The sequence below is a fragment of the Podarcis erhardii genome (genome assembly GCF_964252035.2).
Source record: "Podarcis erhardii genome assembly, chromosome: 12".
Lineage (NCBI taxonomy): Eukaryota > Metazoa > Chordata > Lepidosauria > Squamata > Lacertidae > Podarcis > Podarcis erhardii.
Genome location: NC_138513.1, coordinates 50,181,610 through 50,207,706, shown reverse-complemented (window position 1 = coordinate 50,207,706; position 26,097 = coordinate 50,181,610). Strand labels below are relative to the sequence as shown.

The 26,097-nt window shown below is 43.2% G+C and overlaps 3 protein-coding genes across 8 annotated transcripts in view; 2 read left to right on the top strand and 1 right to left on the bottom strand.

Moving 5' to 3' along the window:
• The window catches only part of TPK1 (thiamin pyrophosphokinase 1), a 234,000-nt gene extending 230,252 nt beyond the window's left edge, over positions 1 to 3,748 (top strand). For 5 of the 6 annotated variants that reach the window (XM_081881806.1, XM_081881808.1, XM_081881805.1 and 2 more), the window contains one exon: positions 2,790 to 3,748. In XM_081881806.1, the coding sequence (XP_081737932.1) occupies positions 2,790 to 2,920 (131 nt within the window). In that variant the 3' untranslated portion in view covers positions 2,921 to 3,748. The remainder of the gene's footprint in view (positions 1 to 2,789) is intronic. The other variant, XR_014161499.1, reaches the window with a different exon arrangement.
• A 1,114-nt stretch (positions 3,749 to 4,862) lies between these two features.
• On the bottom strand, positions 4,863 to 8,815 carry SEC61G (SEC61 translocon subunit gamma; the record flags this gene model as incomplete). Its single annotated transcript, XM_081881811.1, has 3 exons — positions 8,661 to 8,815; positions 7,303 to 7,402; positions 4,863 to 4,969 (listed from the first exon to the last, which is right to left on the bottom strand). Exons 2-3 carry the CDS (start codon positions 7,394 to 7,396, stop codon positions 4,863 to 4,865), a joined length of 201 nt encoding a protein of 66 aa, XP_081737937.1. The 5' UTR covers positions 7,397 to 7,402; positions 8,661 to 8,815.
• A 3,630-nt stretch (positions 8,816 to 12,445) lies between these two features.
• On the top strand, positions 12,446 to 19,550 carry LOC309352969 (uncharacterized protein). Its single transcript, XM_081881790.1, has one exon. The coding sequence runs from the start codon at positions 12,634 to 12,636 to the stop codon at positions 19,426 to 19,428; it is 6,795 nt and encodes a 2,264-aa protein (XP_081737916.1). The 5' UTR covers positions 12,446 to 12,633; the 3' UTR covers positions 19,429 to 19,550.
• The last annotated feature ends 6,547 nt before the right edge of the window (positions 19,551 to 26,097 follow it).

Genomic DNA, 26,097 nt, shown 5'->3' with positions numbered 1-26,097 from the left:
GCAAAGCCTTTTTATATTATATCCAACAACACCTTAAAAAATTAACTGGTGTCACTTGCCACACTGAAAGGTTTGTTACTCTTATAAATATGTCTCATCTCCTACTTGAAGGAAGGTGATATCCCAGGAAGTGTGTTAAGTCAGTAGTCCATAGTATTATCCTTTAATTGGTTACATAATAAGTTCCACATAAAAGAGGTCCAGCCTCAAATAGTTACCCTACACGTCTTCATGCAAGAAGGCACAACCTTTTCCTCCACCACTTTTACAAGACATGGCAAGGAAATAAAATGCTATTTAATAAGACACAAAGTAATGGGACTAACAAGATCTTGCAGCATGTTTTTATAGACCCTTGTCCTCTGGTTAGCAACTATTTTTTAGCACAGACAATCTTTTGAATGGAATAGGACTGAAGGGCGAGTGACATTGACTTCACCGACCCACTTCCACATAAAGCTAGATTGTACCACACAACAGAAAAGCAACAAAAGGACAAAGTCCACTAGTACAAAAATCTTCAGCGACTCATTTTATTGCACTGATTGCCTTTGTCCTTTTGTCCCTTCACTCCCACATGAAGTAGGTGAATGCAAAGGCTTTCTTTCCTCTCACCCCCTGGGACAGCAGCCACAGATGGAGCCCTCCCTTCACCCACTTCAGCTGCTGCTCACTCGGCCTCTAACAGACCTATTTACAGTGGTGCCTCGCAAGACGAAATTAATTCGTTCCGCAAGTCTCTTCGTCTTGCGAGTTTTTCGTCTTGCGATGCACGGTTTTCCATAGGAATGCATTGAAAATCAATTAATGCGTTCCTATGGAAACCGCCTTCCCCCGACCTCTTCTGGCGGGCGGCATTTTAAAATCGCCCGGGACAGCGGAGGACTTCTCCGCTGTCCGGGCGATTTAAAAGCCCCTGGGAAGGCAAGCAGGGGGGACAAAGACTTTTGCCCCCCCCCTGCCTTCAGAAGAGGTCCAGGACAGGCTTCGCGGACCTCTCCGCAAGCAGCGGGAGCGCTCCTTGCGGAGAGTTGCCAGCGCGCCCAGGCTTCGCGGCCCCGCCGCCCGGCTTCGGGACATCGTTCCGATGCCAGGCGGCGCGGGGAGGCTTTCTCGCCCCGCCGCCCGGCATGGGGACGATGCCCCGAAGCCGGGCGGCGGGGGGAGGCGTTCCTGCCCCGCCGCCCGGCATGGGGACGATGCCCCGAAGCCGGGCGGCGGGGGGAGGCGTTCCTGCCCCGCCGCCCGGCATGGGGACGATGCCCCGAAGCCGGGCGGCGGGGGGAGGCTTTCCCGCCCCGAAGCCGGGCGGCGGGGGGAGGCGTTCCCGCCCCGCCGCTCGGCTTTGGGACATCGTTCCGATGCCGGGCGGCGGGGGGAGACTTTCCCGCCCCGCCGCTCGGCTTTGGGACATCGTTCCGATGCCGGGCGGCGGGGGGAGGCGTTCCCGCCTCGCCGCCCGGCATTGGGGCATCCTTCCGAAGCCCGGCGGCGGGAGGAGGTGTCCCCGCCCCGCCGCCAGGCTTCGGAGGAGGTCCGAGGACAGCGGGGAAGACGAGCTGCGCTTCCCCACTCTCCCGGAGATTTCCCTATGGGCTGTCGTCTTGCGAAGCAAGCCCATAGGGAAATTCGTCTTGCGAAGCGCCTCCAAAACGGAAAACCCTTTCGTCTAGCGGGTTTTCAGTCTTGCAAGGCGTTCGTCTTGCGGGGCACCACTGTACTTCTTGCTCTGAAATAGTGGGAAGATGCTTTGCCTACATTTCGGTGCCAGCAGAGGGCTGCCATGCAGAAGATTGAGACTAGTTTTCTGCTGCTCCAGGGGCCAACACTGAAACCAGTGGGTAGAAACTGCAGGAAAGCAGATTTCTGTGAAGCATTGGGATAAACTTCCTCACAGTAAAAGCTGCTTGGCAATGAAACAGATTGTCAGGAGTTCCTGAAAGCATTGAAGCAGAGACCCATTTGTCAGGGATGTTGTAGCTACATTGAGCAGGGAGAGGGTTATAGATGACCTCCAAAATCCTTTCCAACTTCTGTAAAGGAGAGGACTTTGCCAAAACCTCCATCAGATGTACTGGTGATGTACAGGGAGTGAGTGGGTGTCATCAGGAACCATGTTGGAGGCTTGGATTGGGAGCCCTGGTGTCCAATTCATCACTTGAACTGCCAGTTGCCTATCCCTGCTATAATTTCTGTGGCTAATTATCTCAGGGCAAGCATAAGAGTCATGGAATTGTAGAGTTGGAAGGGATCCCCAAGGGTCATCTAGTCCAGCCCCATGAAATGCAGGTATCCTGCCCACAGCCGTCCCTGGGTGTGTTTGGGCCATCTTTCTGGTTAACAGCCAGACACACTGAAACATTGTGCCACTATTATGCTACTTTAGATGGGCTAAGAACCGCCCCCCAAAAAATGAAGTTCACATGGATAGATAGGCAAACCTATCGCAACAGCATATTTTCAGCACTCAAAAAACTAGTGCCTGGGACTCTTTGGAGGAAGTCGTTGACAATCAAAGCGCCACCATGCGTTGGCAGTACTGGTCAGACACGCTTCTATACTTTCAGGTGGCTGTGGGGAGCTTTTATTATCATGCCGTCATAGCTGTAGTCCTCTATGTCCCATTTATGTAGGAGTAAATTCCATTGAACTTTGACAGCCTCACACCTGAATAAACATGTTCAAGATCATGCTTACACGGCACCAGTTCTACTGACTTTATCCCTATGTTTGTGTTGGTTCAAACTTCAGGAACTCTTGTGCTAACCCTTCTTTTTCATTGCTTACAGACAGAAGCATTCTAAAGTTTGGGACACTCGTCAGCACTTCAAACACTTATGATGAGTCTGGAGTTGTGACCATTGAAACAGACAAACCTTTGCTTTGGACAATGGGCATCAAAGATAAAGGAGGTGCATAAACTCTCAGCAGCTATTTTTCTTCAGCCCAAGCCTTAAAGCAATGCTTCCTGGGAAAATGTCACTGCACTATCTAAATCTAGATTTCATGCATTAGCTGGTTTCTCCAACTCAAGAGTTTACGATTCTATGCAGCTTCAATCTATAGAATGCCAGGGATTTTAGTTTTCTGCTATTTGAGCAATGCTGCATTGGAAGCTTTTTTAGAATTCTGAACATTGATGTGTTTTTTATATATACTGTGCATAGGATTTTTTTTAAGATTGGAAGGGCCGATAAAGTGATATTTATATCACTTGATGATATAAATAACTTACAGACTAGAACACTGTATAACTTTGTGTTCTGAAAATTTGATAGCTCTCTTCAGCAGAACACAAACATTCAACTTGCCAGTGGGCTGGAACAAGTAGTGCGCACCCCAAGCCAAAACCCACAAAATAAGTTGCCATGATAATATAATAACCATGCATGCAGCCTCTGTTGCATTCATCTATATTTAGCCCATAGTGTGTGTCAGGGGCCAAATACAAATGGATGCTCACTGATGACAGCTTGGATGCAGACATCACGGGCTCCAGGGACCACTCTTGCTGTATTAAAAGGGGATGGGGAGAGGCAGGCACACAATGAAAATGTGTGGAGTGTCTCCCTGGTAATTACAATAATCTATAAGAAACAAAAACTATTTTTAAGCTAAAACACTTAATTATAATTGCCAAAGTTTAAATGAACAGTCTGTTTTTAAAAAGGGAAGATGGCCTAATGTCGCATTTTAAACAAGTGTTATGCAAATTCTTGCATTTAATAAAGGCTACATTTAAATATCAGACTTGTTATGAATTTGCTTCTGCTATTACATGAGGGAATAAAAAGAAAAGGGCTCTGTCAGTGCTGAACATCTTAAGAGGCAATCAGAACTATGTTTGTATACAAAGGTTATACAGACGCTTCAGGTTACTGACTCCACTAACCCAGAAATAGTACCTCGGGTTAAGAACTTTGCTTCAGGATGAGAAAAGATCTCGTTCGGAGGCAACAGGAGGCCCCATTAGCTAAAGTGGTACCTCAGGTTAAGAACAGTTTCAGGTTAAGAACGGACCTCCAGAACGAATTAAGTTCTTAACCTGAGGCACCACTGTAAAGAGTTTGGAGTGTCCATGCGCTGCTCAGTTTATTCAACTATTGATGCTCCCCTCCCCAGACACTGAAGAGATTTGAGCATTTCATAAAACTCGAATTGACCTCAAAGTTTACTAAGCATAAAGTTTTAAGTCTTAAGTCAGTGACGGACATTGGCCTACACGTGCATTAACCAACTAAGAAGCCACACCAGTTTTACTTTAAAATCTGTTTATAACGACAAGTAGCAAAAGATGATTTAGGAAGATTATGCCAGAAAGGTCAGAGTGTTCTCTTTTGTTACCACAAGCAAAATCAAGTCACATGTCTTCTTGATGCATTCAGCCACCCCTGTAAAAAAAAAAAAGGGGGGGGGGGAGACAACACAATCACAGAGGCACTTAATAGCATTTTACTGTTTTGTTTTTAAAGTAATGTCCCCATTAAAAAAAAATAATCGAAAAATCTTTACTTAAAGTGTATCATCCTATTTGTTTTTAGCAGCATGCCTTTCCCTTCTGTAAGCAATAGAAAAGTAGCCTGCACATACTTTAAATAAATAAGGTAAAAAGGTAAAGGACCCTTGGATGGTTAAGTCCAGTTGGAGCGTGGCGCTCATCTCTACTTTCAGGCCAAGGGATTACATAGGGCAGATTCAAAGTAGATATCTATGTTATTTAAGTATGCCAGTGCATACAGGATTCTAAAGACGACATCATGAGAGCCAGAAATCACAGCAGAGTGCACAAAAATCCAATTTTAGCACATTGCTCACAAGTTGTTGTTGTTTTATACCAGCAATATCAATTATGAAGCATGTACTTACACAATGATGTTGTTGATTGGAATATGGATCAGTTTTACAAAGAAACCAATAAATCCCATTATTGCAAATCCTATTGCTGTTGCCATAGCAATCTTCTGGAATTCTGGAATTTTTTAAAAAAAATGTATTTAAAAAATGTACTCTTAAATGAATTTTGAATAATTACAACCTAATGTGTCTTTATATTTAGCCAGGAATACTTGAACAATTGGAGGAGACTATGAGGTTTTTCTGATTTAAATCTGGTTATTATTTGAAAATAAGTGTGTGACCATCACCACCCTGCCTATTCACTGAGCACATGCTGGCCTCCCCCTCCCCTCCCCCACTTACAAAATGCCTACACTTTCCACGTTAAAGGGCCCATGCCTCCCATAACTTGCTAAGTTAGAATCATAAAATCATAGAATTGTAGAGTTGGAAGGGACACCAAGGGTCATCTAGTCCAACCCCCTGCAATGCAGGAATCTCAGCTAAAAGCATTCATGGCAGATGGCCACCCAACCTCTGTTAGAAACCTTTAAGCAATGAGAATCCACAACCTCCTGAGGGAGTCTGCTCAACTGTTGAACAGTTCACACTGTCAGAAAGTTCTTCCAGATGTTTAGTCAGAATCTCCTTTCTTGTAACTTGAATCTATTGGTTCAAGTCCTACCCTCCCATACAGGAGAAAGCAAGCTTGCTCCTCCCTCTTCCGTGTGATACCCCTTCAGATATTTGAAGAGGGCAATCATATAAGCTGCTCCTTATATGAGCACTCTGAGCACAATTGCCACCTTGTATCCTTTAGTCTGTCAAACGACTCCTGGACCAAATATGTATATTGCTGCAGGCAAAGAGATTTTCACCCACAGCAAAATTGATGTGGCAGCTAAGAAATTACAAGCCAGGTTCAAAAAAACATAGGGGTGAGTGGGATGTGTTTTTGTTTTATTGCATTTTTAACACCTGTATATCTTATTGAAGAGGGACAATGCATTGATTAAATTAGGGAGTTTTTTTTCTGGTTTTGTGTTTATGTTTGCTAAATACATCAAAATGACAGCTTGCTGTATTTATACTGTGGTGACCTATGGCTTCAATAATAAAGCTTATATATCGATTCACATAGGTTCCTGAATGTAATTGAGGATCCAGGGATTATCAGATTCCTCTCAGGGCTAGAGGTTTGAGCCCCATGTTGGCCAAAAGATTCGTGCATTGCAGGGGGTTGGCCTAGATGACCCTTGTGGTCCCTTCCATTTCTATGATTCATGATTCTATGCACACCATTGACAGTGATACTGAATGCCCAGAACTTGGGGGGGGGATCTCCCCCTTGAGCAGAGCTTTCCAAACTTTTCATGCTGGTGACACACTTTTTATGCATGCATTATTTTGTGACTAGCAAACCAGAGATTAAACTAACCCCTTACCAGCCCCTAGAGCAGCACTGCAGCCAAGACACTAACACAGTTTGGAAAGCTCATTTTCTCTACAGGCTAAGTCTGCCACATGTGACGGCACCTTAAGTAACCATTAAATCTTCAAGAATTTATGCCTATGCTGCCACTATTTTCCATCTTGTAACATATTCAATGACCTGATGTTACAGAGGAGCTAGGCAAGGGAGGAAGGGAGGAAAAGACCCTAAAAAAGAAGAGTGGTCCATAGGAAATAGATGAAGAAGAGAAAGTCAAGGGAAGAGGTCTACAAGACATCATAATCACCCACATCATGGGCTTAATATCTCTAACCAGATTCCATAGTGTAACTATACACTCAACCCGAAGAATTTTTTACAGGGTCTACAATTTTGTCATTTTGTGCTCACTACAACCTTCCCTCACCAAACCTGGGAGGAAGCAGGGTGTTGTCCAACATCACATTGAGCTTGAGGCCAAACACAGCTGCCTGGAGTGAGCTGGGTTGGGGAGGCAGAGTGGAGCTCTACCCTGTCGCACCAGGACTAAGAAAGCCTTGTTCCTTTCCAAGTAACTCCAAGGCTCCGAGTTGTATGACAGAGAGCAACTGACCTTCTCTAGGCTCAGGAGAATGGGCGCTCTTGCTGATGCTGTGTTCCCACAAAAGTTCATCAGTGACAAGATGACAATCACACTTCTAGACTTTTGCGCAGAATCACTATCTTCACCCCATTCAAAAGCAAAGCCTCTAGCCATCTATCAGAAACCACACTGTTGCATAGCTCTTAGGCATATGAGCTCAGCTATATATTTTAGATTGTTGGGGTTTTTTGTCTGTTAAAAATGCAACCTATGCAGCACTGATCTCCTCTTTAAAAAACCTACTAAATGTTTTACCAACAAAATGAAAATATGATATTAAACACAGGAACTTGTGTTTATTGTCATCTACAGGAATAACCTGTTTATTACATTTTATTCTACTCTGCAATGTCACAAACACATTCAGTGTTTTTCTTCTTGGTGGCTTTACCTTTCCTATCTGGCTTTGTGCATCGTTTAACGAGCCTGATGGAATCTTTCACAAACTGACGACTAGGTTCCACAAACTGCATTACTTGATCCATGATATTCTGCAAGAAAAAGAACCACCATACCAACTTATTAGGATTTTTTTCATATGCAGTCATTCCAAATCAGGCTTAGAAATTGCCTTCAATTCAAACCACAAAGCTCCTATACAGCAAATAAAGTTTTTGCTAGCATTTTTTATTTAACTGTTAAAAAAACACAGACATTATATTGATGTTCACTTAAAACAATGCTAATACACCCCAGCACCTACAGTGTTATTTTAGAGATCTCCAACATGTTCCTTTAATATTTTTTGTTGCACTCGTGCACAATGATAATGAGCTCAGGAAATTTGGTCATTTGTATGAAGCTATAGCACAACAGTAATGCACCCATTTTACACCATCACCAATTATGGTTAGCCGACACTGAGGCTCCCGAGCTTCATAGCTTCCCCCCATTCAGTGTAGGAGTATTCAGTTGCTCAAAAGGAGGCAAATCTGCAATACCTTTTAACATTTGGGAGAACATGGAAGTGCAGTTGACCTGAGTGGAGGATGGGGGAGCAGTGACATTAAAAAAAACCTGGTGGTAATATAATACCCTAAACTGCACAGCTAAGTTAAATAAGTTTCTGTCCCTCCCTCCCCACCCCCTTATTACACACGGCTGTGTCCTGAAGCCAATGACAAAGTTTAGAAAAAACACTGCAGTTCGTGATTTAGGCACAGAAAGGGTTGCAAACCTTCCGAAGTGCTTAGTATCAAACCTCCTATTTGGCCAATGTTTAATTAGGAACACAGTGAGCACAAGTTTCCCGCATGCGTGTGACGTGGTCAGATGTGCCCCCCCCTTTTCTTACCCCCCTCTTTGTTCTGGGGGCGAAGACAGCGATGCACGAAACGTCGCGTGGTATATGCCTGGGAGACCCACAGCATTTCCAGACGCAGATATGGGGCAGCCCCCCCCCTCCCTCAGCCCCCTCTTCACCTGGAAGGGGCCTCTTTGCTGTGCCGCTTTAGCTCTTGGTTCTGCCTCCTGCTGCCGCCTCCGACTCGGCCCTTGACCTGAGCGGGAGAAAACAAGGCCCCCTCACAAACAGCTCCTCTAAGGGAAGCAACAATGGGGGGGGTGGGGGGTGGGGGGAGCCCCCGACTCGCGCCCAGAGGGGGGAGGGGGAGGGGAGGGGGCGCTGCGGGGACTTAGAGATGCCGCTTGGCACATGCGCAGGGGCCACGTGCTGCTCTGCAACCCGCTTCTGGGCTCCCGTCCCCCCCCTCTCCCCCCCCCCGAGACACGACTCCGCTCGAGACTCACCGCCTTGCGGGACACGTAGCAATACCAGCAACGGGAAAGGAAGGCGGAAGCGGAAGCGAGAGAAAAAGCTTGCGCCGGCGACGGGGAAATGGCGTCACGGAGCGGCTTCCGCTCGAAGGGGAGGCGGCCGCCGTCGCTTTCCGAGGAGACTTCCGGCTCCCAAGCGGCGCAGCTTCTTGTCGCCGAGTTCTGGGGCAGAACCAGGGCGCCCTGCAAAATTGGGCTTGGTTTTGCTTTGGTTGGTTTTGAAAGCAGGTAAGGACGCCTGCTTTGGCCTAGCAGGCTTATTACACGTTTGCCGAAATCTAAAGAAATTTGGCACAGGGCATTACCGTGTCCAGTGAAGAAGAGAGGTGCCTTATTATTATTATTATTATTATTATTACAATATGTTTATTTTAAATGTTTATTCACCCACACAGCTTTTCCCTGACAGGGAAATTAGAACAGTTAAAAACATAATGGGGAACAATCATTTTTTTAAAAACAAAAATAAACATTAACAGAATTAAAACTATATGTGTATGTGTGGATTCCTACCAGTTATTCCTACCAGTTATATGTAGCTGTTTGAAAAGCAGAGAAGGTCCCAGCGCAGCTCTTAAGAATTAGACTTAAAGCACTTGCCGATTTGTTGCTATTTTCTGGTGAGGTTCAGGCACATACAGGCAAATTCAGGTTGCTCAATTAAAGTTGATTTGGAGGTCTTGGAGCAAACCCCCCCCCCCAAATACATGCACAGTTCAGACTTTTTGTGGTAGCAAAGAGACAGGGAAATATGCTGGAAACTGTCAGATGACATTTGCTTGATGTAACATTGTGTAATCTCTCTGCAAACAAATCAGGATGAGTGCCCCATTTTATCCGTTTTGCAACACAGATTAAAAATAAAACAAATATAGTCTAATCTAATGGTAGCTCATCATTAGCATATCAAACCACATGAGACAAGTTAATTAAACATACAAATTATTTTTGTTTCAGTAGGATATGTATGAGCAGAAATCCAGACTTAGTCTCCTAAACCAAGCTTGGGTTTGTTAAAACAATCCAATGTCCCCTTTCAGAGGCACCGTCACTCTACTTTATACTTCTTGTGAATTATGACCCACTGTCAGGGACTGGGCAGAGGAGGAATGGTGGAGACCACCTTCCCAGCCTGAACTTTCCACAGAAGAAGAAGACAGTATAGGTTTACAACAGTGGTTTGCAGAGGTCACAGTTCAGAGGCAGATGAGGGTAAAAGTTGGGAAATAATGGGAGAGGAGGAGGCATAGCCAGGGCAGCTGGCTGACACATTATCACTAAAAAAATTAAAAAATTGTCCAGTAGCACCTTAAAAGATAAAGGGACCCCTGACTGTTAGGTCCAGTCACGAACGACTCTGGGGTTGTGGCGCTCATCTCACTTTACTGGCCAAGGGAGCCGGCGTACAGCTTCTGGGTCATGCGGCCAGCATGACTAAGCCGTTTCTGGCGAAACCAGAGCAGCACACAGAAACACTGTTTACCTTCCCGCCGGAGCGGTACCTATTTATCTACTTGCACTTTGACATGCTTTTGAACTGCTAGGTTGGCAGGAGCTGGGACCGAGCAACAGGAGCTCACCCCGTCACGGGGATTCGAACCACCAACCTTCCTATCGGCAAGCCCTGGGCTCTGTGGTTTAGACCACAGTGCCCTAAACGTGTCCATAGCACCTTAGAGACCAACTAAGTTTGTTCTGGGTATAAGCTTTCGTGTGCATGCACACTTCTTCAGATACACTGAAACAGAAGTAACCAGTGGGAGGGTGGGGTGGGATTTTTCTCAGAAGGGTAGTAGGAGATGGATGATTTTTATTTATTTCAACTGCGTCAGACCAACACAGCTACCTAGCTGAATCACTTTATAACTAGAAAGCATTCCAGACCCCGCCCCCTTCTCCCAGAACCCGGCGAGCCTTAAAAGTAGGAGAGCAAAGGGCTCAGAGACAGATGGCCCTAAGCAACAACTGTAAGGTGGGTGGTGCTGTTGACGAAGGAGGAAGGAGCAGAGAAGGTGGGTGGAGATTTATTCGGAGCAACACCATTACTCCAAGAGGCTGCATTTCTAAGCCTCTCTCTGTGAATATTGAATAAACAACATTCTTAAGAACTTTCCTTGTCTTATCCATTCCTGGCAACCTACCGTGGGGGGTTGGATCCTCTGAAGCCTGACACCCACTATGTTTCAATATCCTTAGACATCCCCGCTTCCTGAGGAATTATTCACAAGCTTATTCACAAGCTTAGTTATATCAGTTTATTCAAGAGTCACTTTGATCAAATTGATAGTTGTACTTGGATCTCTGAAAATTTTAGACCTAACCATAATTCTCAATATGTTCAGTTTTGTGAGCCCCAGTCTGAATCAGGCCACCCAGATTCAGGTTTCCCATGTCAGACAAGGCTTCTTCCTGGTGGACTGTTGCAGTCCAAAATAACAGAAATTATATGCAAGTCAAATATTAGGGTATTTTTGATATTTTATCTTCATTTAATAGTCCTCGCATCTCCATGCATCTAAAAATTTGCTTCAAACAATAAAGACCTGTATGCCTAAATATGCCCTCAAAGACCAAATCATTTTTTAAAAAGTCTTTTAAAACAGACATAATTGCTCCAAATTGTTTTAGGCCAATGTCCAGCATTGCAAATTTATTATTATTATTATTATTATTATTATTATTATTATTATTATTAGCAGCAGCAGCAGCAGCAGCAGCAGCAGCCACCCATCTGACTGGGTTGCCCCAGCTACTCTGGGGAGCTTCCAACAAAATATTAAAAAATACAATAAATATCAAACATTAAATCTAGGGTTGCCTTCAAATAACTTCTGCTCCCAATCACCAGTCTAGCTGCCACATTCTGGATTAGTGGTAGTTTCTGAATCACCTTCAAAGGTAGCCCCACGTGGAGCACATTGCAGTATTCCAAGCGGGAGATAACCAAAGCATGTACTACTCTGGCAAGAGTCTTACTGTTTTCCAATCTGGCATTCAGTTCCTTGGTTCATTGATTATTTATTTATTTATTAGCCAGTCTTCATCCTAAGGTCCCAGGATGGGTTACTGAATTAAAAAACAGCATTAAAAACAATTTAAAGCAATGCTTTAACAATCTAACAATGCTCACCTAATGTCAAGTAGATAACCCTGTGCAGTGGTACCTCGGGTTACGTACTTAATTCGTTCCAGAGGTCTGTTCTTAACCTGAAACTGTTCTTAACCTGAAACACCACTTTAGCTAATGGGGCCTCCTGCTGCCGCCGTGCCGCCAGAGCCCGATTTCTGTTCTTATCCTGACGCAAAGTTCTTAACCTGAAGCACTATTTCTGGGTTAGCAGTATGTAACCTGAAGCGTATGTAACCCGAGGTACCACTGTACACAGTATATTCATGTATCATTGTATAAAGCATACCAGTTCCTGAGTTACAATGAAGTCAGAAATCAGTGTCTCATAATTTTTCAAGAAGAGAAGCATGATGCTGATGGGATATTCCAGAAAGTGAGCAAGCTGCAGTTTCCCATCTAATGATGTAAACAAGTTTTTCTTTTTGATTGTAAGCATTTTTGTGCAGGTGAAAAATCAGTAAAAACTACTATCCATACCATTAAACATAGCATATAAATGAAAAAGAAAGAAAGGACTATAGGCAATTGTTGGCATTACATGACCTTAAGAACTTGCCTCAAAATTCCAGTGATGATGAGACTGATGACATCACAAAATCTCCCTTTGTTATTGAGTCTTTAAGACTCAGTTTTGGCACATTAAGAAATAGTTGTAGATATAGAAGTAGGGCCATGGCAGAGAGGAATTATGAGGGCCTTTTTCCATCAGGCCACTCATAAACTTTATAACTAAACTCTCAAGCCAGCTTCCATAAATTCTTCCTTCCTTTCTAAGGCCCAACTATCTCCTGCATCTGTTCATCTTTTCCCTTCATCATGGATCCAAGAAAAGTTCACAGTGACACACATGACCAGGTCAAGCCTTACTTGAACTTAGCTAATTCTGAAGATCGAGTCTTCCTTCGGGAATCATTAGGAAACATAAATAATTCCTTACTACATACAACAAACAACATTTGTGTAGGTGAAGCTGGTGATAAGCTTCTGAAAGATCCAAGCAAGGAGAACAATTTTGAGGCTTGTAGTGAGGAAACGGAACAATGTCAGAACAATATCCACGAACTGGGATTCAATAGCCTGAAAGTAACTGAAGAGATGAGGAATCAAATCAATGAAAAGTGTAAGGAGGCATTTGAAGTCCTAGCTAAAGGTGAACTTCAGAAAGCAGTTCATTTGTTCACTGAAGCCATTGGGTTGAATCCACATATTCCTAGTTCCTACATTAACCGGGCCATTGTCTTTATGCAGTTGCAGGAGGCACAGGCTGCCATTAAAGACTGTGACATAGCCATTGAACTGAATCCCAAATCAGCAGAGTCATTCAGACTGCGAGGGAAAGCATTCCAGAATTTGGGGCATTGGGAAGAGGCAGCCTGTGATCTTGCTTTAGCTTCTAGACTGGAGTATGAAGAAGAAGCCAATGCTGTGGTAAGAAGATTGAAGTTAGGGTTTCAAAGGATTTCTGAGACACGTGCAAAGTGTGCCTTAAGATACAAGGAATCTGAGTTACTGGAGCAGGTTAAGAATGTAGAGGCAACTTCAAAGGATGATGAAGAAGATCAGAGAGAGAAAGATTTTAGCACACCATTGGAGAATGAAACAGCAAATGGCAAACTAGATCATGAGGATGAGTTCCAATACATGCTAAATGAAAATGTGGAGACAGTTGAGATGTGGAAGCAAACCAATGAAAAAAAGAAAGAAGCCTTTGATGCAGTGGATAAAGGTGAACTGCAAAGAGCCATTGATCTGTTCACTGAAGCTATTGAATTAAACCCCCAGTGTGCCAACTTGTATGTTTGCCGAGCCAGTACCTTTCTAAAGCTGCGTATGCCACATGCTGCCATAAGCGACTGCAATCAAGCTATAAAAATAAACCCTGATGCAGCATTACCATATAAGTGGCGCGGGGGCGCATTTCATCTGTTAGGATGCTTGCAGGAGGCCGCTAAAGATCTTTCTTTGGCCTGTCAGTTGGATTATGATGAAAATACATATACCATGTTGAAGGAGGTAGAAGCAGAGACCCAGTCATTCACTCAATGTTGGAGAAAGCATGAAGAAAAATGTAATACGGAATCATTTACGGAAAAGATGGAAAGGATGAAAGAAGCCCTTGTGGACCCAGAGAGTACACAGACAAAGATTCCATTGAAAACACCAAAACACCAAGATACCATTTCAGAAGAACAAGAAAGGAGAAAATTTAAACTCTCCAAAGAAAAGGAAGTTCCATATGATCATTCCCAAGAACATGAACCATTTATTCATTTTCCAGAGGAAGAATGCAAAGCCTGTCCTCTGTATGCTGCAGAACAGGAAAAAGGTCAACTCATAGCACATGAAAAATACGAAACAGCTGACGTTCAGGAACTAGAGAATCAGAAGGGAACTAAGAGTGATTCTGAATGCATTAAATCAGAGAGTGAGGAGAGTGAATTGGAAATTGATACTGAAGAGGTGATTGAACCAGATGAAGATGTTCCTCAAGAGATGGGAGATGAAAACTTGAAAGTAACAGAGGAAATGCGAAAACAGGCCAGTGAAAAGAAAAGAGAAGCTATTGATGCAATCAATAAAGGTGAACTTCTTAAAGCTTTAGATCTGTTCACTGAAGCTATTAAGCTAAACCCACACCTTACCATTTTATATGCAAACCGAGCCAAGGTCTATATGAAGCTTCAGAAACCAAATGCTGCAATTAGGGACTGTGACAAAGCCATACAGATCAACCCTGATTCGGCTCAGCCCTACAAGTGGAGAGGAAGAGCATTGCAGCTACTTGGTTACTGGCAGAGGGCTGCTAAAGACCTAGCCTTGGCCTGCCAATTGGATTATGATGAAGAATCCTATGCCATGTTGAAGGAGATAGAGCCAAAGGCTCAGAAAATTGCAAAATACTGGCGAAAGCATGAGCGGAAACTTGAGAAAAAGAAGTACAAGGAGCTTCTAGAAAGCCTTCACAAAGTCTGTGAGAAGCATGAAAGACCACAAAGTATACTTGCAGGGTTAGAAAGTGATGACAAGGTAGCCACTGAAGACCAGAGAAGGGCTTGGAAGGAAACCATGAAGGAATGGCAGGGAGTCAGACACACCGTCCTAAGGAAACAGGAGGGAATGTCCCAGGAAGAGGTGGGAAGAAGTCTGCAAGAAAGCATATGGATACAATATAGGTCTTTTGAAAAGGAGACTGATGAACAAGAAAACTTTCAGCAGAAGCTACTGAAGGAGCAAGAAAGAGTTCAGCACAAGGAAGTCAAATACCAGGGAACAGTCCATCAGAAAGAGCTGGAGGAACAGTTAAGAGCCCTTCAGCAGGAACTTGAGGAAAAGCTTAGAGCTTATCAAGAAGAACTGGATGAAGAGGAAAATTCTCTGAGAAGGTTATTAGAAGAACAGGAAAAATCACATCAGAAGTTACTCTATCAGCAAGAAAAAGCTTACAAAGTGATCCTAGAAGAGCAGGCAAAAGCTCAGCTGCTAGCTCTGGAGGAACTAGAAAGAGCTCAGCAAGCAGCTCTGGAGGAACTGGCAAAAGCTCGACTGACAGTCCTGGGGGAACAGGAAAGAGCTCAGCAACAAGCCCTTGAGGAAGAGGAGAGAGCTCTGAAAGCTCTGGAAAGTGCTCATAAGCAAGCACTGGAAGAACAGAAGAAAGCTCATGTGGTTGCCATGGAAGAACAGAAACTGGCACACAAAAAATCTCTAGAAGAAAAGATGATGGCTGAGGCAGCTCTGGAAGAACTCCAGAGAACTCAAAGGAAGTTTCAAGAAGAGCGAGAAATGGCTGAAAAGAAAACAATTGAAGAAAAAGAAAAAGCTCAGAAGACGCTAGAAAAAATAGAAAGTGCTCAAAAGAAGGCTGTGGAGGAACAGGAAAGAGCCCAGAAAGCCCTAGAAGCTTTAGAATTTGCTCATAAACAGGCTCTGGAGCAGCAGAAAAAAGCTCAGATGGCCATCATGGAAAAAGAGCAAGCACAGAAAAAATCTCTAGAAGAAACAAGTATGTCTGAAGCAGCCCAGGAAGAACTATCAAGGGCTAAAAGAAAGGTCCTGGATAATCAGGAAATGCCAGAGAGGAAATCAATGGAAGAAAGAAGGGTGCTTCAGAGAGGCCTAGAAGAATTAGACATTGCTCAGAAGAAGGCTGTGGAGGAACAAGAAAGAGCTCAGAAAGCTCTGGAAGCTCTTGAAAGAGCTCATAAGCAGGCACTGCAGGAACAGGAGCAAGCACAGAAAAAAGCTCTTAAAGAAAAGAAGATGGCTGAGGCAGCTCTAGAAGAACTCTCAAGGGCTCAGAGAAAGATCCAAGAAGAGCAGGAAAGGGCTGAAAAGAAAGCAATGCAAGAAAGAGTGGCACTTCAGAAAAGACGAGAAGAATTAGAGATTGCTCAAAAGAAGGCATTGAAGGAACAGGAGAGAGTTCAGAAAGCTCAGAAAGCTCTGGAAAGAGCTCATCAGCAGGCACTGGAGGAACAGAAGAAAGCCCAAGTGGCAGCCATGGAAGAGCAGAACCGAGCCCAGAAAAAAGCTCAAGAAGAAAAGAAGATGGCTGAGGCAGCCATGGAACAACTCCTGGGGATTCAGAGAAAAGTCCAAGAAGAGCAGGAAAGGGCTGAGAAAAAAACAGTGGAAGAAAGAGAGGTACTTCAAAAGAGCCAAGAAGAATTAGAGTTTGCTAAGAAGGCCGCCCTGGAAGAACAGGAAAGAGCTCAGAAAGCTCTGGAAGCTCTAGAAAGAGCACATCAGCAGGCACTGGAGGAACAGAAGAAAGCTCAGGAGGCAGCCATGGAAGAACAAGAACTAGCACAGAAGAAATATCTAGAAGAAAAAAAGATGGCAGAGGAAGCCCTGGAAAAACTCTTGACGAAGGTTAAAAAAGAACAGGAAATGGTTGAGAAAAGAGCAATGGCAGAAGAAGAGAGAGCTGAGAAGAGTAAAAAAGAATTAGACATTGCTCAGAAAAAGGCCCTTGAGGACTTGGAGACAACTAGAAAAAAGGCCAGGGAGGACCAGGAAAGAGCCCAGAATGCTCTGGAAGCTCTTGACAGAGTTCATAAGCAGGCATTGCAGGAACAGGAGCAAGCACAGAAAAAAGCTCTTAAAGAAAAGAAGAGGGCTGAGGCAGCTCTAGAAGAACTTTCAAGGGCTCAGAAAAAGATCCAAGAAGAGCAGGAAAGGGCTGAAAAGAAAGCAATGCAAGAAAAAGGAGTTCTTCAGAAGAGCCGAGAGGAATTGGAGATTGCCCAAAAGAAGGCACTGGAGGAACAGGAAAGAGCTCAGAAAGCTCTGGAGGCTCTGGAACGAGCTCGTAAGCAATCATTGGAGGAACAGAAGAAAGCCCAGGTGGTAGCCATGGAAGAACAAGATCAAGCCCAAAGAAAAGCTCTAGAAGAAAAGAAGAGGGCTGAGGCAGCCATGGAAAAACTCCTGAAAGTGCAAAGAAAGTTTCAAGAAGAGCAGGAAATAGCTGAAAAGAAAGCAGTGGAAGAAAAAGAATTACTTCAGAAGGGCCTAGAAGAATTAGAGATCGCAAAGAAGAAGGCTCTAGAGGAACAGGAGAGAGCTCAGAAAGCTCTGGAAGCTCTAGAAATAGCACATCAGCAGGCACAGGAGGAACAGAAGAAAGCCCAGGTGGCAGCCATGAAAGAACAGGAATTAGCACAAAAGAAATATCTAGAAGAAAAAAAGATCGCAGAGGAAGCCCTGGAAAAACTCTTGACTAAGGTTAAAAAAGAACAGAAAATGACTGAGAAGAGAGTAATGGCAGAAGAAGAGAGAGCTGAGAAGACTAAAAAAGAATTAGAATTTGCTCAGAAGAAGGCCCTTGAGGACTTGGAGACAGCCAGAAAAAAGGCCAGGGAGGACGAGGAAAGAGCCCAGAATGCTCTGGAAGCTCTTGAAAGAGCTCATAAGCAGGCATTGCAGGAACAGGAGCAAGCACAGAAAAAAGCTCTTAAAGAGAAGAAGAGGGCTGAGGCAGCTCTAGAAGAACTCTCCAGGGCTCAGAGAAAGATCCAAGAAGAGCAGGAAAGGGCTGAAAAGAAAGCAATGAGAGAGAAAGAGGTAGCTCAGAAGCCCGTAGAAGAATTAGAGATTGCCCAAAAGAAGGCATTGGAGGAGCAGGAGAAAGCGCAAAAAGCTCTAGAAGCTCTGGAAAGAGCTCATCAGCAGGCGCTGGAGGAACAGAAGAAAGCCCAGTTGGCAGTCATGGAAGAACAGGAACTAGCACAAAAAAAGTCTCTAGAAGAAAAGAAGATGGCCGAGGCAGCCCTGGAAGAACTCTTAAGGACTCAGAAGACATTCCAAGAGGAGCAGGAAAGGGCTGAGAAGAAAATGATGAGAGAAAAAGAGGGAGTTCAGAAGCTCTTAAAAGAATTAGACATTGCTCAAAAGAAGGCCCTGGAGGAAAATAAAAGAGCTCAACACAAGGCCTTAGAGGAACAAAGGATAGCCCAGCAGGCTATGGAAGAGCTGGAGAGAGCACATGCTAAGTCTATAGAGGAACAGCAGAGAGCTCAGATGATAGCCTTTGAAGAACAACAGAAAACTAAGATGATGCATATTGAACTGGAGGAAACTCGAAACATAGTGTTGGAGGAACAAGAAAGAGCACAGAAGAGAGCTGTAGAGGAACAAGTGAAAGCTCAACATATTATAGAGGAATTGACAAAAGTTCAAAAGTCAGCTCTGGAGGAACAAGAAAGAGCTAGAAAGGCAGCCCTAGCAGAGCAGCAGAGAGCGGAGATGATGCTTAAGGAGCTGGAGGAAAGACATAGAAAAACCTTGGAAGAACAGGAAATCATACAGAAGAAGGCCCTTGAGCAACAAGAAAGAGCCCATCTTGCAACAGAGGAGTTAGCAAAAGCTCAAAAGTCAGCTCTTGAGGAACAAGAAAGAGCTAGGAAGACAGCCCTAGCAGAGCAGCAGAGAGCCGAGAAGATGCTTAAGGAGCTGGAGGAAAGACAGAGAAAAGAACGTCAAAGAACACAGAAGAAGACTGTTGAGCAACAAGAAAGGGTTCGTCTTGCTCTGGAGACATTGGCAAAGGCTCAAAAGTCAGCTCTGGAGGAACAAGAAAGAACCCGGAAGGCAGCCCTAGCAGAGCAGCAGAAAGCTGAAATGATGCTTAAGGAGCTGGAAGAAAAACAGAGCAAAGAACGGCAAAGAATGCAGAAGAAGGCCCTTGAGCAACAAGAAAGGGCCCATCTTGCTATGGAGGAATTGGCAAAGGGTCGAAAGGCAGCTCTGGAGGAACAAGGGAAGGCTCTGAAGAAGGCCCTGGAAGAACAGAAGGCAACTGAAAAGCGCACAGTAGAATTGGAGGGAGCACAGAAAAAGGCCTTGGAGGAAACAGAAGCACAAAATAAAAATCCATCACAAATTCAGGAACCTGTTTTTAAAAGGATTCATGAGGCATGCAAGTTCATACAGAAACTGGGTGCTACTGAGCCAGAAGGAGCTCATAGAAAGCTCTGCGTTGAGCAAGGAAAGGCTCGCAAGAACCTAGAACACAAAGAACACCAGCAACCACAGAAGGGCCCGGATCATGACAAGAGTTCACGAAGGCCATTCTCGGACTCTGTTTTGGACTTTTTCCAAACAGATTAAACCCCAGAACTCTGATCCTGAATGAGGGTTAGGGAGGGGAAAAGATGGACTGAATTTGAAAGTCATCTGCAGGTACTGTGTTAATGAAAGTAAAACTGGGAAGGAAGGAAAAAGAAGAGAAATGTTTCTATTTTTAAAGTGTTCCCATACACACAGTATTTTTTTAAGGATTAAATCATTCCTGTCCACACAGCAGCACTGGGTCCTCCAACAGACAGATAGTCATGAATGCACAATGTTTTTTCATATCATCATGAGTGCCTCAGGGCTTAATTCCTGAGCAGGAGTTGGTTGGTTCCTCCTCAGTCACTACAAATAGCATCTAGGAAGCACCTGAGCTCTTTTACACACACACATACTAAGTATTTTTGACAGTTGATCAGATTTAAAAAATAAAAGATTCCATTTTCTATCCAGTGTTTTAAACATTAACTAATATTTTTCAAAATATTACAATACTTTCCCCTGCTCAAATGCTTCCCTACCACCCATGACAGATTTATTTATTTATTTTAGAAACACAGAAATATTACATATGGGGGGGGCGTTCATTTAGATGCGGATGAACAGAATATTTAAGGCACAATTAGAAAATGGGTAAAATAAAACAATTGGCTTCTTAGTTTGAGTATTTTCAAAACTCATTCTGATTCAAATAAACATTTCAACCCCTTCTCTGAGTGGGAGCCTCTTTCCCTTGCTCCTTTTCTCAGTCTATGAGGTAAGAAATCTACAAATATTTGGTTAATCTCCAGCTTCTCTCAATACTGTTTCTACAATGGAAAGAAATGTGTTGGTATTTTCATCCCATCCTATCCCATCCTAACATCCTATGTTAAGGGGACAGACTGCTTTGAAAAGGGCCATGTTGCACATTCAGGGCCTCTAATCTAATGTGGAGACTGGTTGTGGTTTTGGTATCAACAAAATTCCACTAAAGTTAGGAAACAATCCCCAATGAACAGATTTCAGATTTCCAGCCTCCAAACCTACTCTTATCTGTCAGGGAATCATAGAATCATAGAACTATAGAGCTGGAAGGGACCACGAGCTCATCTAGTCCTTGCCCTGCAATGCAGGAATCTTTTTGCCCGACGTGGGGCTCAAACCCATAATCCCGAGATTAAGAGTCTCATGCTCTGTCCACTGAGCTATAGAATTTGTTAATAAAATAATAACTGAATGTAGTGCTTTTTTGGGGGGGGGGGAATACTCGGGGAGACGCATACCCCTAAGCATTTTGTGAATCTAATGGGAGAAGAAACTAATTTTTTAAAGAAAAAATAGTTTCTTCTCTAGCACTGTGAATTGTCAGTTCTGTTGCTACACCCGATGGCGGCCTCATTTCCTTTCACAGTGTTTCCTGAGTCTCAGATGGAAGCGAGAATTTAATGTGTGGAGCAGTGTACTCTATTTATTTTTTCCCAATTTGAAATATAAAATGGTGGTTTTCTTGAGTCAAAATGAGAGTACCCCTAAACATTCTTTTTAGAAAAAAGGACTGAATGTAGTTTATAGATTAAGGAAGAATTATGAAATGATGAGTTTTCTCACACCATACTTTTCACTGTACAGCCAGACACAAAACTGCTAAGACAGCTGTTAAGGCATCCTGCATGTACATATATTTGAAATGACTGACATCAGAACCCTTTTTTTCCCCATATTGCAACCCAGTGTCCTCTTTGAGATGCTAAAATTAAAACTTTGGATACACCCTAATTATTATTGTTTTAGAAAAATTCAGGGTGGTTTAAAATAATGCACTTTCTCATTTTGATGAAGTATGGATTTTTGCCTTCTTGCCAGATCCTGATTTTTAACCACAGCCTAGATATTGGGGGGGGGGGGTGAGTTTGCAATAGTGGGACTTCAAAATACAAACTCCACTTACACCCCACACTATGAGTGCCCTGAATCCGCTCTTTTCAAATTTAGGTTTGGCACAAATCGGGACCACATCAGCAAGGCTGAGAGGGAGGTCTTCTTGTCTGGGCAGCCCAGGACCTGCAGACACACTGACAAAGTTAAGATCAATAAGGCCTTTAAGAACCATATTGTCAGGAAAGCACTGTTCAATGTCTGGACGAAATATAAAGACTTATTGGAAAACAAAACTCCAAGGTGGCTCTCACCTCTGGAGGCTAAGGCCCTAAAAAGACCCAATATGGAGGCCAAATGGCCAAAATATTGGGAATTACTAGAAAAAGATGGAGACAATTGGAAATTGCAGAGTTTGGAGAAAATGAAGGATAAGGTGCGAGACTGGTTACATTATGCTCAGATTAAAGAAGTTTTTAAAAATGACAAAAAGTTAGGGTTCCAGGTGGAGAAATCGAAGTTAGAAACAGAATTGTTAGAACCCAAAACCAAGGTACTATCTAGAATGTATAACTTGCTGCTAAAATGGAACACACAAGACGAAATGGTTAAATCGGCTATGATAAAATGGGCACAGGATATTGGGCATAACATTATGTTCGAGGACTGGGAAAGGTTGTGGACCACTGGGTTGAACTTCACTGCATGTAATGCTCTGAAGGAAAATGTTATGAAAATGATATATAGATGGTACATGACCCCAGTTAAACTTGCCAAAATATACCATTCGTCTGACAATAAATGTTGGAAATGTAAAGAAAATGAAGGAACATTCTTCCACCTCTGGTGGACATGCCCTAAGGTGAAGGCCTTCTGGGAAATGATATACAATGAGCTGAAAAAGGTATTTAAGTATACCTTCACTAAGAAACCAGAGGCCTTCCTTCTGGGTATTGTCGGCCAGAAGGTGTTAAAGAAGGATCGAACATTTTTCATGTATGCAACAACGGCAGCAAGGATTCTCATCGCAAAAAATTGGAAAACTCAAGATTTACCCACACTGGAAGAGTGGCAGATGCAGCTGATGGACTATATGCAACTGGCCGAGATGACTGGCAGAATCCGAGACCTGGGAGAAGAAAAGATGGAGGAAGATTGGGAGAAATTCAAGATGTATTTACAAAAACATTGTAATTTGTTTGAATGTTAAGAAGGATGCTAGATTATAAAAAACTGGCCACCACTAAACTAGATTTAAATTTGATGATAAGTGAGACTAAAGAAAATATAAAAATTTTATTGGAAAAAGTGTTAAATTATATTGGAAAGTGTGGACATGAGATTGTAAAGAAGTTGATAATTTGTTTGGAAAAATTCTTTTTTTAATGATGTAAATGGGAGAGGGGGACGTGAGGGAGTCCAAAGAAGTGAAGAATTTGTTGTTATGAAAGTAAGATTGTTTGATGTGTGCACTTATATTTTAAAAAAAACCTTAATAAATATTTATAAAAAAAAAAAAAAAAAAAAAAAAAAAAGGACCTGCAGACACACTGCCCAGGCTTGCACCCTGGAGAGGTCACTTCAGTGCTGCTAACGCAGCAAAAACAATGGAGGAGGCAGGAACAAAATGGGGTTTGCCTCCACTGCTAGCCAGCCTCCTGTGCCAGTTCCCTCCTTCCCAGGCAAAATAACACCACCCACCCACCCTTTTTCTGTCATGAGAAGAGGCAATTGGGAGGAAAGAGGGCTCTTTAGATACAGGAAATAACTTTCCAACCATTTGTTAACTGATGCTCCTGAACATGGTTCGTCCATCATTTATGCCTGCAATTTTTCTTTCTTCCCCTGAAATCTAAACTTAATCAGGAGACAACTGTAGGAAATGGACCACAGGACTGAAAGTTAACTGTGACCCTTCATCTGATAATATGCTTTTCTCAATGTGTTTTCTCAACAATTAGCATTTCTGAAATGCTAGTGTCTATTAGCATAAAGCTCCTGTATAGTGTATTCTACATGTATACGTTATGCATAATGGACAGCTGCTTATCCGGGATAGAGACTGGTAGCCATTTCTCATAAATGACAGTGCCCAAGATAGTAGGGTGTAGTTTGTGCCACATTATCACCATAGCAACCAAAACATGTTTATTGAAAGGAGAGTGGCATACATTAATATTCTTACATTCCAAGTATTGGCACCAGGTGGCACCATAGCCCAGTTATAAAACAATAATAGTGCTCCCTTGAACCTAAATAATACTTTTATAGAAGTAACTTTCATTTCACAGCAGATTGGAAATGTACATTTTTACTAACAAACTGATTTTCTACTGTACAAAATGTGCTGTGGGTCTGCAGAAGATCTTCCTGAGTTTAGCTGAGCTTCTAAAATCAGTTGCAGCTGCTGCCCCTTAACTGACCATCTGTCACTCCAATTGGCACAGGCTCAAGGAGAATTGCCCCCATACTTGTGCTCAGGCCCCCAAGCCAAGCACACTTGGCTGACTTCCGTCTCCAAACTCAAACTCACTGAACAGGTATCCTTCCCATCATGATTCCACCTCCCAATGGGTCAACTGAGGGGAGGCAGAAGGAGCCTCTCTTCTCCAGAATTGTGCTTTTTGGCACTGATGATTAAGGAGATCTCAAACTACAGTTCCTGGGATTCTTTGGGGGAAGCATTGTGCTTTAAATGTATGGTGTGGACATGAGTATAGCGAGGGAGAAGCCTAGAGCAGCCATAGAACAAACAATCTAGGTATCCCTATTAAGAGAGAAGGTGGGAGGGACGCATTTCACATCGCACCAGCCCCTGCTTTTGGTCCAAATACAGTTCTTTTGGGTTCTGCCAGCACTTGCTTAGTTTTATCCTTCGCTTCCTTTCACTCCAGTTAAATCAAATTCCAGTCTTCCTCGCAATACAACTTTTATCGAAACCTTTTCTCCTAGTTGCTGGACTCTGATTCTTTGTTTCCTGTCAGTCCCCACAATCCGGACCTGCTGGGCACCTTGATCTGTCATGGTTCTGCCCAATCCACAAAGCTGCAAGGGACAGGCGTGGGCTGTGGTCACTGCAGGCAGTCCTGGCCATAAAGCTACTTCCCACACTCCCTGTTGTCCCGTAGAGCCCTGGGCAGAGAGCGCAGGAAACCAGAGTCTGGACAAACCTCCCCATATCAATACAAACACCATTAACTGGGGGAAATCTAATCAAAACCAGCCACAATTTTATGCCCTTCTTAATTCTTGATCTTTTTCTGTGTTGATGGTTTCAGCAGTTAGTTATATATATATTTAAGGCAGCTGTGTTCTGAATCTTGAAATAATTCTCCACTTTCTCATGCTTGAAGGGTTAGTTTTGAATGTGAAACAGAAATTCAAGATTGTGAAAATGGAATTAGTTACTATGGCTCTTTATAGAAGTCTTTATGCTGTCACCAGCTGCTTCCTCTCTTTAACCAGATGTGGGTTGTTGTTGTTGTTGTGCAGTGTCTTTATATGGAGGTACTGAATATCTGAGAATGAAGCCACCTAGTTTTCATCTCATGTCTACAATAAACGTAGCCAACTACTGTTTCTCCAGGAGAAGCAGGGGGAACACACAGCAACTATAGCAATCTGGAAGCAATTAAGCTAATATCTGGCCATTCTAATGGGCTTCTTCCATACAGGTTCTTCCATTCAAAGGGTAGGCAGTTAATCAATCCAGCTATTAAGATCTTTCTCTGTAAAATCATTGCCCAAATACTGATGTTACATCTGAAATAAAGGTCCTACAAAATAAATTTATGAAGCAGATTTGGGGGCTTCCCTGTGGGACACCAGCAACCCACCTCAGAGCTGAGTTGGGCCTCCCCTCGCTAGCAGCCAGAACTGATCTAGCCTATCTGAGATATTGGCACAGGCTAAACGCCTTCAAGGATCATCCCCTTACTAAGCTCTGCTGGTTAGAGCAACTAAGGACAGGGGGCTGGGCACAAAAGTGCCAAGATAAGCGTAGGGTTTATAATCTTCAAATGGAGAACTTCTTAGTCCTTACCCACATGACCTTAGAAATTGGATTTTTGATCACGATGCCAACCAAAACAGAGCATCCATAATTGCCGCCCGTTACCCTACTTGGTACCCCCAAATTAAAACAATCACTCAAGGCCCCATTATCTTGAGACACTGACCTTCCCACAACTACTCAGGGCCTTTGTAGAACTAAGATTCCAATAGATGCCCTCAGCATATTTAGAGGGGAGATATCGGGGAATTCCCTACATGGATCGCAAATGTATATATGGATACAATCCGGGTAGAGGACATCACACACTATCTGCTGATTTGCCCCCTGTATACAACAGCCAGAGGAAAATTTATATCGCCAATCCTTAATTGGCTTCCAGGTCGACCCACACAGATAAACATCTATATATTATACACCAGGTAGCCAATTTTGTGCTGGCAGTTAAGAAGCTCCATTTCAGCTATGTGAATGCACTCCAATTTTAAATTTAATGTTGTAAATTTCGGTTTTTTTATGTTGTAAACAGCTTCAGGTTATGTTGTATGATTTTAGAGGAATGTTTTCCTTTTATTCTCTGTCATCCATTGTAAAGGCCTTTGGCTATATATAATAAAATTAACTGCTCATTAACCAGACGTGGGCTGTTGTTGTTTTTTAACTGTGCAGTGTCTTTATATGGAGCTACTGAATATCTGAGAAGGAAGCCACCTTGTTTTCATCTTATGCCTACGATAAATGGAACAAACTACTATTTCTCTGGGAGAAGTTTGGGGAACACACAACAACTATAGTCACTATCTGGCACATAGCTAAAACCCCTTTAAATAAAGTGA

Coding starts and splice junctions, on each gene's coding strand:
- LOC309352969 (XM_081881790.1), top strand. CDS start 12,634: ATGGATCCAAGAAAAGTTCACAGTGACACACATGACCAGGTCAAGCCT.